At 34.2% G+C, this 14,475-nt stretch overlaps 1 protein-coding gene across 5 annotated transcripts in view; it reads left to right on the forward strand.

Moving 5' to 3' along the window:
- WDR76 (WD repeat domain 76) overlaps positions 1-14,475 on the forward strand; it is a 40,044-nt gene that overhangs the window by 4,871 nt on the left and 20,698 nt on the right. For 2 of the 5 annotated variants that reach the window (XM_074289475.1, XM_074289477.1), the window contains exons 2-5: positions 4,173-4,565; positions 6,372-6,464; positions 8,493-8,548; positions 12,007-12,133. In XM_074289475.1, the coding sequence (XP_074145576.1) occupies positions 4,302-4,565; positions 6,372-6,464; positions 8,493-8,548; positions 12,007-12,133 (540 nt within the window). In that variant the 5' untranslated portion in view covers positions 4,173-4,301. Of the gene's footprint in view, positions 1-3,584; positions 3,695-3,735; positions 3,793-3,832; positions 4,039-4,172; positions 4,566-6,371; positions 6,465-8,492; positions 8,549-12,006; positions 12,134-14,475 lie in introns of those variants that run through there. The other 3 variants (XM_074289476.1, XM_074289474.1, XM_074289478.1) reach the window with 3 other exon arrangements.

Below are 14,475 nucleotides of genomic sequence, written 5' to 3' on the forward strand. Positions count from 1 at the left end.
GTTGCATTTATTTTGTGTGGAAGCTTTTTAATTTCATGTCAACAAAATTATGTTTAGCCTTTGTTCCTTTTTTGCCTCTGTCCCTTTTTTGGTTCAAAATACATTTTCTATCTGGCAAAGGTATATGATTTGTTTCTTGTTTAATTTTCTTTTTGGCGTGATCTTTGATATTAAAATTATATACTGATATAGAATGTAATGTGGAATAGAGTCTAAAGTGTTGATTTGTCACTGATTTCTGCTAGTTTGCTTTCTAGTTTTCCCGGAAATGTATATCATGTAGGAAGTTTTTTGCTAATTAGTTTTGTTTTCTGGTTGTCAGACACCGAGTTATTGAAATCTACAGTGTCACACTGAATTTTTACCCTCCCCCCCTTTTTTTCTTTTTTCTTTCTTTTTTTTTTTTTTTTTTTTTTTTTTTTTTTTTTTTTTTTGTGGTTGTAAGGAATGAGGCTTTGTAGCTGGAAGAGAACACCCACATTTTATAAATGAGATGCTGGAGGCTTAGTGAAGTGAATTGCCTAAAGGCACACAGGTGGCATTTCCAGGTTATTTGATTGTCTATTTTTTATCATTAGGTATTTGAAGGTCTTTTCATGTAGTAATTAACTGTATTTTAAAAAATTGTTTATGACTTGTGACCATTTCTCATTGTGAAATGTGAATTAATTTTATAGGTATGCATCAGTTTATTATATTCTGGAAGACAAGTGTTTATCAGATACTTCCACTATAAATCTATTTTTCCGACTTTCCTTTTTATTTTAGACATTTTATAATTTCCTGTGCAAAATCTTTTTATTTCTGCATAATCAAACCCACTGAATTTTGTCAACTAATTTTTTCATCTTTTTTGGTTTAAAATGTTTCCCTTTCCATTATTGAGGCAAAATTTTCTTGCAGTTTTTTATGATTTATAAGAATACATAGGTCACATTTTCTAATTGCCAAGTCTAATAAAGTTTTCAAAACTTTTATCTCCTCATAAGAAATTAGTAATGTTGAGTACCACCTTGTGGATACCACACTTTCTTGGCTTTTCTACTTTCATTGTCTCTATTTGTGGTATTGCCTGTTTTTATATCTTTGGCTCTCTCTTGTCTCTACCCTATTTCCCTTAACTATTTGATTAATCCCCACTACTTCAGCTTTCCCTTACAGAGATGTTTGGGACAAGAAGACCTACATAAATTGACTACTCAGAGATCACTCATAGAAAGCAGAATTATTTATTAGAATCTCCAGAAGCCAACCCCATCCTGGTCTGAGAGCCAAATTTCACAGCAGGATAGGGCCAGAGCCTTGAAAATGCTTACAGCTTTTATGCATTTCAAACAAAGAACCTCCAAAATCTCACCCTCTATATGTTGTGATTTGTCGCATAAGTCTACTGTACCCCTAGTTGGTCAGTGGAATGTAGTAGACAAGGTGATATATAGTTGAACAATGGAATGTTATTTAGACCTTATCTAAAATCACGTGATTCTGGAGAAGCCAAAACTGAGGCCTAATAGGCTTGATCTACTTTAGTTAACAGTCTCTTGATCAATATGTGCTGTAAGCTCTTCACCCTTTTCCTACACAGAGATAACTCACCTGACTCTTGTTTTATGTCTAGAACCATATCTCCATCTGTCTACAGAATATCTCCATCTAATTTTCTACTGATATATGAAACTCTATATATCTAAAACTCAGCTGTTACCAAAATATAGTTGTTTGCCATAAATATCTTTTTAAAGCCAATTATTTCTTTTATTTTATCATGGTCTGACCTTATCTGCACTGTTACCAAAACCACATTATACTGCACAAAATTGCACACAGTTTCAGAAAGGATACTGATAAGCTGATGAATGTCCAGTGGAGGTAGACCAGGCTGTTGAAGGGCCTTGAGTTCAAATTATATAAAGGCTTGTTAAAGGAATTGCTGATGGAAGTTAACCTGGAGAAAGATGATTTAGGGAGAATACAATAGTTGTCTTCAAGTAGTTAAAGAAACTTAAAAATCACTTAAAAATTCTTTTGAGTTGTTACTGTTACTAATAAGGCTTTTTTGAGTGAAGTTTGTTTGATGATATCTTAGGTCACTAGGTGAAGTTGGCAGAGATAATACTTCTGAAGAACTGATAAGATTACTCCTGGAAGGAAGGAGATCAGTCTCATCCCCCCATAGAGATCTTGGGTAACCCTATTTTATTGTATCAAGTCAGAGAACCAAGTTATATCAAATCTCCCAGTTAAATTTCCCTTCTAAATCTGTACATGGCTTACCCTGAAACCCTTTTGGGTTAGTCTGTCTCTAAGTTATATATCTAGAGGCAGACTCTTAAGTTATATCTAAAGGTGTCTTTTCCCATCCCTTCCTCCATGCTTCATGGTATCTTTCTCTTTCTCATAGCTAATTCACTATTTTAGCCTAAATTTCTATTTATTTAGCCTGCCAGTCAATGGCACATTCCCACCTCATGGTGTATTCCCTTTCTCCTGGGTAATTGTGAGTTCCACTAGGGAACTTGTCTGGTCCATTGTTAATTGTTAAAACTTCTTTCCTTGATAACTATATGCTCTCCTAAATCTATTTCATATTTACCACTTCTGGTGTTTATTTTACAATTTCATTTTGTCTGTGACCTCTTCTCATAAATCTACCTTTTGCCCAAAAAAAAAAAAAAAAAAAAAGATCATTATGAATTTGTCACATGACGGGACTCCATCATTTGGTGCCAGATCCCTACATTTGGTGCTAGTTGCTCTCCTCAATCTCATCATTTGGTGGCTACACTCAGTCTCATCAATGTTAATTTTTATGTCATTTCTAAAAGAAAATAGACTTAGTCTTCACTCTGGAGGCAGAAATAGGAGTAAGTAGTAGACATTGCAGAAACAAATTTGGTGTTTATAGTTACAGCTATCCAGAAGTGTTATGGGCTGCCTGGGCAGATTGCGAGTTCCTCCAAAGAAGAGACTTTCAAGCAAAGGCTGATCTATTATTTGTGTTTTCAGAAGGAATTATTTTTCAGGTGTGAGTTGGACTAGGGAGACATCGAGGTCCCTTCCAATTCTGAGAATCTGCAATTCTGCCATCAGTGGCTCATATTTATATGTTGTTTTGAGAATTTCAAAACACAATAACCAGTGACCTAGAGGAACACTTCCATTTGAAGGAAAAATAAACAGAGATCCAGTAAAGTTGTCCAGGACCACAAAGGCATGAAGTGTGTACTTCAAGATTTCAGTGCAGCTTTCCAAGTCCAGGTCCAGACATCTTTCTAAAACTCATTGATCAGGAAGGGAGAAGAAAGAGGATTAGCTTCCCAGTAGAGGCTGGACCATCCCCCAGTATGCCCGCAGGCACCCTAGCACCCTCCACATTCGCTCTGTTCCCGCCTCTTCAGCTAAGTGGCGCGGTGGATAGAGTTCGGAGGCAGGAATCTGAACCCACTCGGGTATCTTTGCCAAGTCAGAGGCCACTGGAAAAGACTGAAATACCACCAGCTAGCTCTGGACTCAAGGCTGGCCTAGCACCGCCCCGTTCCTGTTCTCCCTGTTTCGGGTCCCGCCCCCTGCACCCGCCTTCTCCGCCCCGGTCCAGCCCCTCGGTTCTCATCCCTTCTGCTCTTGGCGCCAGCTCTTGGCGGGAAGGCAGCAGGAACTCAGAGAGGATAGTTTTGGTTCGCGGCAGACTCTTCAGGTGTGGGGTTTTGTGGAGGGAGATGAATTGCAGAAGCCTGAGCGGGGAGGATGGGGAGAATGGGGAGAAGGCAGAGGAAGACCCTGGTTCTTCTGTGGGTAGGCGGGATCTGCTTGGGCTTGGTTGTTACTTGTGACCAGAAGTCTTTTAGGGGAGAAAAAGAAGACCCAGTGAAGAAGATACTTGTCCGGGATTGCAGTTCTGTTAACTGACCTCCCGAACTCGGGACTCCTCTGCTGACCATTTAAGTGGTTGCTAATTTCATACTTTTAAGTTACACCAGAGGTGTTTAAGTATTGGAGGCATGATGTGGAAGAAAGGGGGCTTTGAGAGACACAGCTGTGGTGAGGTTTTAAATGTATAATCTTCTCCATAGTACGACTTTAGAAAAACACCATCAGATTAAACTAGTTCAAGCAAAGAACTTTGTGAGGAAAATCAAATTCTAACACTTTGCATTTTTCATTGAACTAAACAGGTGAATGAATCTCAAATCTTCCAAAGCATAATTGGCTTATCTCTGACACCAAAACAGGCTACAGTTTTACAGAAGCAAGCTCTAGTACTCCTTTTTCTGTTTGTTGTCAAAAAGAAGAACCAGGCCCAAATGATGAGCCCTCAAAATCTCCCCCAAAATAATTCTAATGATGAAGAAAAGCGTAAAGTAAAAAGAAAACTCGAAGAACTTGCAACTCCAGAAGTAGAAGATATGTTTCCCAAAGAAGAATATAGTCTACAAAAATCAGCTTTGGGTTCTCAAGTAGAACCAAATGTTGTGATAACCAGGAATACTAAAGATGTGTTGTCTCTCAGCAATGAAATACAAAGCAGTCAGGATGGAGATGGTGATGAAATTGAAACAGCTGATATGGTAAGTATCTCAACTTAATAAATATATTGTCTGTCGGTTTTACCCATTGACTTATGAAATGAAAATGTTATCTCTTTTAAAATTTGAAATTTTGGTGAATTTATTACGTTATAAGCATTAATTTTGGCAGAAGCACTTGGTTTTGAATTCAAAGATCCAAATTTAGGGGCAGCTAGGTGGTGCAGTGGATAGAGCACCAGCCTTGAATTCAGGAGGATCCGAGTTCAAATGTGATCTCAGACACTGAACACTTCCTAGCTGTGTGACCCTGGGCAAGTCACTTAACCCCAGCCTCAGGAGGGAAAACATTTTTTTTTTATATGGTACAATGAAGGGGATATTGCAAGTCACTCACTAACAATATAATCTTGGGTAAGATATCTTGACCTTTTGATCTCATTTTGTTCAATTGTTAAATAAAAGAGGTTCTGGGCTAAATATGATTTTTGAAGTTCTTTAAGCTCTAACATTTTCTGTTTCTAATATTGCCATTTTGTAATTTTATGATTGCAGCATATAATTTGAAAAATAAAAATTGTGTTAAAATGTCTTGAACATCACTTATATTCACAATGGACACCATGAGTCCTCTAATGGAAACCATGAAGGAAAAAACATTGTTACTAATTGTACTGCTTCAAAAAGTTTATTAACTTGAATTATTTACATGCTGAATAGCCAGAATGTTAGTTATTAAAATGGTGATAGTTCACATTTAAGATAAACTTTGGCTTTACAGGGTATTTTATTTGTAACATTCAATTCAGCACTTTTTTTTTTTTTTTTGCAAAATTGCTCTACATGCTCTGAACAGAAAGATGAAAAACTACTCGGTCTTTGTAAGAGGTTTACAGCTTAATAGTAAGGACATGAGCATTATGTACACATTAATACAACTTAGCCAAACAGGTATGATATACTGGCTTGGAAAGGATCTCTTCTATTTGGAGATATTAGGGAGGCCTTCAAGGATGAGTGATTACTGAATTTTACTGTATTATTATTATTACTGAATTCTTCAGTAAAATTCATCAATATTTATAAGTCTAATGTGGAATTTGAATTTTAGGGAACTTATTTCTTTAAATTATAATTTTCTTTAAATATAGATTCCAACTATATTTAAATGTTGATTAGAAATGGTTAACTACTTGGGATGTATGGGTAGTTGAGAGAGAAAATTGATAACTATTGTAAATCCAGATTATATACACATAAACACATCCTTAAGTAAGTGCGTGTGTGTTTATGTATGTGTATGTATGTATTGTGCTGTGTTCCTGGATAGAGTGTAAATTCATTAACTTCCTTTGTTTTTGTATCCTTGGTTACTAGCACAGTGCTTAGTACATAGTAGGTGCCTAATTGGCTAATGATGTTCTTTTTGATATATGTTGTTTCTTTAAAAAAAAAAAAAAAAAAAGTTTTTAAGAAGAGCTAACCTAACATTGGCCCCCTTTATTCTTTGTTGCCTTCACTTACAGTTGTAAATGCAGCTGCTTAGTATCTGAAGAAGTAAAGAAATAAGTATTTGTAAATTTCATCTTTGTTAATAGTTTTCAATACACTTCACATTGTTTCAGAAATCCACAGAAACATGTAAAAGATTTAGGGTGCTATAAAATATATAATGGAATTGCCAAGTTTGGAATATGACATCTTGACTATTTGACAGTTTTCTTGAATATAATATTGAATGAGTAGGAGGTGATGTTCAAAAGAAGGGTGGGGTGACCTAATTGGAATTAAGTTGTGTTTTTGTAAGGTGTTCTTGTTGAGAATGTACATGTTATTTTTTTTCCATAGGATGGTTCAACAGAGCTATCAGCTTATGAAAAGAAGAGGCTAAAAAACATATCAGAAAATGCTGAATTTTTTGCATCACTTCAGTTGTTAGAGGTTTGTATAATTCTTAGTTTAAGTAGAAAATACACAAATTCCATCCTATTGAAAAATGACTATTGCATTAATCTAATTTTATATTATCCCTTAAACAATCTTAGTGATGAGGATAAAATATAACAAGAAAAGTATGATTTAGGCTTAATGGGAGGAAAGTGTCTTCTAGTCAGAATGTCTTTAACATAGGGAGGAGGTCCTATGGGAACAACCTCTGTTCTAATGTTAGATCTTTAGATTGCCTTATTTTGGATAGAAAATATAGTTTAGTCAAAATATTCTTTAGCTCTGGGATAGAGCCTTTTCTCCAGATTGCCAGTCTTACAAAGCTCTTCTTTCCTAGCTCTCCCTTGGGAAGAAATTGATTATTATACATTACATTCATATCATCATACCTCACTTCTGGTTCTTCCCTGGCTCATAAAGTGAGGATTGCACTTTGGCTTTCTAATGAGCATATCATTGCCATTAGTGGATATACATGATAGGGTCACTTATTTTAACTCTCAAAGACATTTTTTTCTTAATAAGATTCTCTAGGTCAGGGCTTTTAAAACTTTTCTTGCTTGTGAATGCTTTTCACTCAAATTTTTATGCAATCCTGGTTATATTAGGTATATAACAGGTATAGGAATCAAACACTTACCTGGTAATCAGTCATAATTTTGGGACTCTGGGGTTGCAACCCACAGTTTAAGAAGTGTTGCTCTAGGTAAACTGATCCACAGTGAATTCTTTCCTCAAACCAGTCCTTTGGAATTTTAAGTTGGTGGTGAAAGCCTCTGGCTTTTCAACATTCTCTGTTTGGATAAGTTATGGGTTTTTTGTTATTTGTTTTTTCCATTTATACTCTGTTCACTGTAAACTCTTAAGTCACTTTAATTCCTGGGCTGAACATAACAAGAAGAAATGTGTTCTACAGTAGGGAAAAATATTTAATGTTTTTGTTTCATAATGTAGTGTTTCAAGAAGAAAGGTTTTACTGAATTCTTCAGTAAAATTCATCAGTATTTATAAGTCTACTGTGGAGTTTAAATTTTAGGGAACTTATTTCTTTAAATGATACTTTCCTTTAAATACAGATTCCAATTGTACTTAAATGTTGGTTGGAAATGATTAACTACTTGGGATGTATGGGTAGTATGTATGGGTAGTTGAGAGAGAAAATTGAAGGTAAATTGAAAACTATTGTAAATTGAAGAATAGAAAACATTTGAAGATGCAAATCAGATAAAGTATTTCAATAGAAGCTATACTATACTCTTAATGTGTCAAGTCAGTGAAAGATATGATTAATTTTATGAAAGCCTGATTAACAGAACTTTCAGCAAAATGTATCTTCTTTAGACTCAAAGTTATTAAATCTAATAAATGGTAGAATCTTATACCAGTCTCGTAGTATGTTACCAGAAAATGAGTGCAGTTGACAAAACAAGGCAGAATTAATAATATCATGATTATTAAGGTACAGTATATCTCCTTGAGTACTGCTTCTTGGGAACAATGCCATACATAAACATTCTTTATACTCATTGTTATTAATATGTGTCTTGTAACCTGTTATACACTTAGTAAATATTAGTGAAGAAGGAATCAAGCACTTATTAAATACTTATTATGTGCCAAGTACTATGTTAAGCACTTAACATATCTCATTTGATCCTCACAATAACCCTGGGAGGTAGGTGCTATCAGTAACCTCATTTTAGATTTAAGGAATCTGAGGCAGACAGAAATGAAGTGACTTGTCCTGTTCATACAGGTGAGAAGTATCTGAAGCTGAATTTGAATTTAGATCTCCTTGATTCCCTGAACAGTCTCTTCTACTACTCTACCTAGCTGTCTCTATTCAGGTCACTTTAACTTTGTCATATTCTTTATTTGTAAAATGGAGACCTCAGCGTTATTGTGACAAAAGCACTTTATAAGTTATATCTATGTATCAGAAAAAGTATAATTGAAAAAATGTGTTTATGGTAGAGTATATTACCATAATGTTTTTACATGTGTATTTTGGATATTTTACAGACAGCTGCAAGGTTACGTGAAATGATAGCTAAAAGACCTTCTCATGGAACCAAGAGGTAAAGTAATATTTAGGTCTATGATTCATAGAGTGTCTGGTATATTATGGAATATGTAGTTAAAAGACTGGAGAAAGTAGCATCAAACAGACTAGAAACTCTTGAAGTGCGTTTTGATGTTCTTGGAGGGATCATGTGGGAAAGTCATCCTTGGAGAAGCATAGTGTTGGAAAAAACACTTTATTTGGAGTCAGGACCTGGGTTCAAATTCTTGTTCTTATCACTTCACATTATTATGCTACTGCATAATTTAATTTAATAGGTTTCTTTGCCTTCAGTCCTTTGCCTCTGGCTACACAGATGCCAGACAGTTCCTAAAGTGAAGTCTGATCTTGTCATTTCTCTGTTTAAAAAATTTTAGTGGATCTTCTGGGATAAAAGGCAAGCTACTTTATTTGGCATTTAAAAGCCTTTTACAATCTGGTCTGGTTTAGGAGGCCATGTGGTACTGTGGAAAGAGCTTTGGATTTAAAATCAGAACACATGGCTTTTAATCTTGCCCCTGCCACTTAATATCTATGTGAATTTGGTCAAATCTATTTGTATCTCACTTTCCTTCTTTGTGGAATGAGAGAGTTGGGCTGGATGACCACTAAGTTTTCTTCCAGTTCTAAATCTATGATCCAAACTCCTATATGCCTATTCTCCATTCTGTCCAAGCTAATTTACTTCCTTTTCCCTGAACGTGGCACTCTTATCTTCAACACTAAACTTTTTGCACCATTTGTCACCTAAGCCTGGAATATTTTCTGTCCTTATTTTTGTCTTTTGGAATTTTAGTTTTGTTTGGAGACACTTTTTCTGATACCCTAAATTATAAGCACTATTAGGGCCCCCCATTACAATGTATAAACTTATTTGTAGTTTCCTTCCAATAGTGTGTAAACTTCGGGTCCAGAATTTATTTTCATTTTTGTTTATCAGCTCTTGACTGATAAATTTTTCTGAATTGAAAGAAACTTACTTTTTAAAGAGGGAATACAGTATGTAAACAGGTAAGGATTTCTCATTATCTAAGGTATGTGTTGTATTATACATTATCCAAGGATAAATGATACCAGAAAATGGTAAGGAGTTAAAGTAAATCTGCTTAAAATAGGAACCAACATTTTATAGTAAATAAGTAAAGAAAAAAGTTTGATTGGTACATGATCTTGAAAAATAAAATTATTTTCATATAATTTTTCCAACAAATTATATGATACCATGATAGAATGTTCTTTATTTTGTCTTTGACTTTAGGAGCAGGGTAATAGGAATGTTATTGTTGCCAAAAAATAAAAAAAATAAAGGGCTTCATCAGTTTCCTATGAATCACTCTTAATTTTTTTTTTTTTTTTTAAATTAAAATACATTTTTCCCTCATCCTTCCTCTTACCTCCTTCTAGAGTTATCCATTTCAGCACAGAGTCTCTTAATCTTTGGACATTTACATAATTTTCTTTTTTTTTTTTTTTTTAAATTTATTTATTTATTTTTTCCCACAGTATATATGCATGAGTAATTTTTTTTATATTATCCCTTGTATTCATTTTTCCAAATTATCCCCTCCCTCCCTCTAATCCCTCCCCTTGATGACAGATAATCCCATACATTTTACATATGTTACAATATAACCTAGATACAATATATGTGTGATTTACATCATTTTCTTGGAATATTTTTAGTTAACCAAAAAGATGTTGACCCTTGGTCTAGTTATTGGAATTAAATGCTAAAAGGGAGTGTGGGATATTTGAATTGGGGCTACATTTTATAAGTGGTTTTCTTATAATGAAACTTTTGTCATAACTTCAGTGTGAAGAAAATTATTGGGGGTTAATTCTGGTCTATGATGCATATGGGCAAGTCACTTATTTTCTCAATGCTCTAAATGAAATGGTAGAGGAAGTTTCATCATTGAGAATTCCCTATAATGTAGTTAAAAAACAGATGAAAGAGAATTTAGATAACTATTTGGATAAGTGAGGATTTTTAACATGTTAATATAAGGGTAAAGAGAGCATAACTAATAAGGGACTTGAAAAGTTTTCCTATAATATATAATACATAAGCTGAAGCTTAGTGCAAGTTAAGGATTCTAACAGATATTCATCAGGAAGAAGTTCAATTTAGGCTTTTGAACCAACAAAGACATGGAGCTTAGATGCAGAGTTGGAGAATAGCAAGTAGATCACTTTGCTGGGAACACTAGAGTAAACAAAGAGGTATTCTATACAATAAACCTGAATAAAAGTTTGATGGGTACCAGTTTGTGGAACTCTCATTGTCCAGCTGAGGAGTTTGAGTTTTATCTTAGAGGCTAGAGAACTACTCAGTATTCTTGAATAGGGAAATGTTCCAACCTTTCCACATCGTGAAACTTATGTTTTAGCATTATTATTTTGGGAATTGTGTGGAGGATGGTTTGGAAAGGATAGAGAATGGAAGTCTGCAGACTAGTTAGGAACTTCTTGGCATAATCTTTGTGAGAGGATGTTTGACATGGAGCTAAGCTATAATGGTGGCTGAATGGATGGAGAAAAGTTGTGTTGTGTAGGTAAAATCAGCCAGATTTAGGAACCAATTAGATACAGGATATCAGGGAGAGGAAAGTTGATCACTTTCAAATTTTGATTTTGGCTAAAGGGGAGGATAGTGTTAGTGAGAGGAAATAATTCATTTAGATCCCTACTCTATTCCACTTAATATTAATGAATTTGTTAGAAATCAAAGTTCTGTACTTAAGGCCCCAGAACTGTGAGCTGCAGATTGTAAATTCACTTGCTTAACAATAGGAAATTTGGTAAAGGTCCACTGTGCTACCTAACTGATCATTTTTAGAGAAATCCTATTTTAACTTTTATTACAATTAATTCTCTTTGTGTATTCAGAATTTCATATCAGTATCCTGCCCCTTTTAAACTGACTTTGTAGAATTTTAGTCCCTGGAATTGGTTCTTTTTCTTGAACCTTTACAAATTCTAAAATGGGAGTGGTCACTTCTTTGTGAGTTTCCTTTCATTTCTACCCCACATATACTTAGTTTGCAAAAAGGAAAATTTATTTTAACCATGTCTAATTAACTCTAAAAAACTATTTTATTATTAGACTCATTGGGACTGAGTGATAGTAATATGGATGAATCAGTTACATTCATTCATACTATTAGAAAAACAAAAGCAATGTTCTATGAACAGCTACTCTGTAGCATTATAATTTATATAAGGAAAATAATAGTTTTCATTAGAGGCTGATCTTGCTGATTTTTTTGTACAGTATCAACAAAGAGAATCCATTAATTTATTTCTGAACTAATGTAGACTGTTGTTATGTTTGCATACATTCAAAGTATTAACATACTTTATTAAAATTAAATTCAAAGTTATTAGAGTTGATTGTCACACCTTCTCTCAGACTAGAAATAGTAAAGTTATTAATCTGTGCTATGAGTTAACATACACTTTTAATTCCTTTAGAAAGAAGCCAAAGAAAGCAGAAGATGAGATTGTTTGTCGAAGATCCATGAGATTATTAAAAGTAGATCCATCAGGAGTCCCATTACCAGATTCTTCACCACAGCCTGAATCAGTAGTTGATCAATATGTAAGAGTGACAGTGCAAATAGATCACACTAACAAATAAACAAAAAGAACTTTAAAACTCATAGGATTTTGAAACTGTAGTAAAATATTATCAAATGAGAATGAACTAATATGGATTAGAATTTATATTAGATGGGAATGGATTTGTATTGAAGTTGATTTTTGTAGGCTTACATAGGAAATTAATTATGTAATATATTTAATTGTGTTTAAGAGGAATGTCTTTATCTGTTCAAGAGGGTGAACTTTTAAACTATAAAACTACTCAAGTTGAATGAGCATAAAGTGGAATTAATGTTGATTAGTTGAATATGTTTACAAGGTAATACTTGATTAGCTGTGTTCCATTTACTTATGTACTTGAAAGTAATAAAAATACATTTTACCTTAGTATTTACCCAGTAATACCCTAATATTGCCCTAGTATAATGAATACTTTATAAATTCAGATAACTTATTTGAAAGCACTCAGCACAATACCTGTCACACAATAGGTACAATATAAGTGCTTATTCCCTTTAGTTCCTTTCCTTTAACAGAATTGGTGTTTTTTTTTTTAAGGTAGTTAACAGTAGCCTGGTAATAAATTTAAATAGATAAGTAACAGATAAGTGCTAGGCATGGTAACATACCTGTACTCCCTTGTCATGGGGGAGAATGAGGCTAGTGGGTAGCTTGAACTCAATTGTTCTGAAATGCAGGGGTCTAAGGCTAATTAGATATCTCATTTCAGAGTAGTGAGTTTGGGAGGTCGGTGAGGATACTAAATTGCCTAGAGAATAATGAAACAGCCCGGATTAGAATCATAGCAGGTCAAAGTGTCTAGTCAGATACACAGTGGGATTGCTGTATTAGTGTGGCTGCTGTACTTTTAGTCTGAGTGAGATAGAGAAACTTAGTATCCAAAGGAAAAAAATAAAAAAGAAAACATTTTAAAAAATACATAAATGGGGAAGCTGGTATTAATTACAACTGCCTTTGAGAAATCAAAATTATTTCTTAACTGGGACTGTCAGAAAATGTCTGTTGAATCAGAAAGTTGATTTCTTCTGAACTATCTTTAATGTTGGTAGTAATCCAAGATTATAGACTAAGCTGATTGGCAAGAAGAGAGGCAAAGAAGGACAAGGGAATTAAAGAGAGATTGAAGTAGAGGTGAAGGGCAGAGGGGAACATAGAGGGAAAGGAAATTGAAGAGAAAGGGTATAGGAGGGAGAGGGAAAGAGAATTTGTTTTGCTCTGATCCATCTGTGTATATATATTCCTCTTTGTATAACTTTTTAGAAAGTGCTATCATACTTGGGATAGAAAATACTATCTGTATTCAGAGATGGAACTATGGAGATTGAATGAGGACTGTAGTATACTATTTTCATTTTATATGTGTGTGTGTGTGTGTGTGTTTTCCTTTTGTTCTGATTTTTCTTTCACAACATGACTAATATGGAAATGTTTTAAATGATTGTATATATGCAGTTTATAATAAATTGCTATTTTGGGGAAAGGGAGAAAAGGGAGAGGAGAAAAAATATGGAACTCAAATCTTTTTTTTTTTTTTTTTTTTCTTTCCCTGAGGTTGGGGTTAAGTGTCTTGCCCAGGGTCACACAGCTAGGAAGTGTTAAGTGTCTGAGATAAAATTTGAACTCGCGTCCTCCTGAATTCAAGGCTGGTGCTCTTATCCACTGCGCCATCTAGCTGCCCCGGGAACTCAAATCTTAAAAAATGAATGTTAAAAACGACATGTATTTGGGAAGAATAAAATACTTATTAAATGGGGAAAAAAGGACTGTCATATACAGTGGTTAAATTATATATGCTTTGTCTTTTATGCCTGTAGAAAGAAAATTAAGGGTTGTTCATAATAAGGTGTTTTTCTCTCACATTAATCTTTTTGATATTAGTAGATTTTTTTTTCCCTATTGTTAGCTTTCAGACCATATTCCTAAGTTAGCAAGGAATTATATTGTAAGAGAACAACTTTGGGGCTTTCAGGTTGATAAAACATTATGTTCTTGCAATATAATTATTAAAGATGTTTTATTTTTATTTTGGAGTATTATATTCGATATTTTTCCCTCTGATTTTAATTAATTGACACTACTTTTTCATAAAGGTAGTTAATTGACTTGAATTAGTCACATGGTATGAAGGAGTCCTCCAAGTAACAAGATCTATGAGAAAATTTCATTTAATAATTTCTATTTAGGGAGCAGCTAGGCGACGCAGTGGATAGAGCACCAGCCTTGAATTCAGGAGGACCCGATTTCAAATCTGATCTGAGACACTTCATATTTCCTAGCTGTGTAACCCTGGGCAAGACACTTAACCCCAGCCTCAGGAAA

Source organism: Sminthopsis crassicaudata, chromosome 2 (genome assembly GCF_048593235.1).
Source record: "Sminthopsis crassicaudata isolate SCR6 chromosome 2, ASM4859323v1, whole genome shotgun sequence".
NCBI lineage: Eukaryota > Metazoa > Chordata > Mammalia > Dasyuromorphia > Dasyuridae > Sminthopsis > Sminthopsis crassicaudata.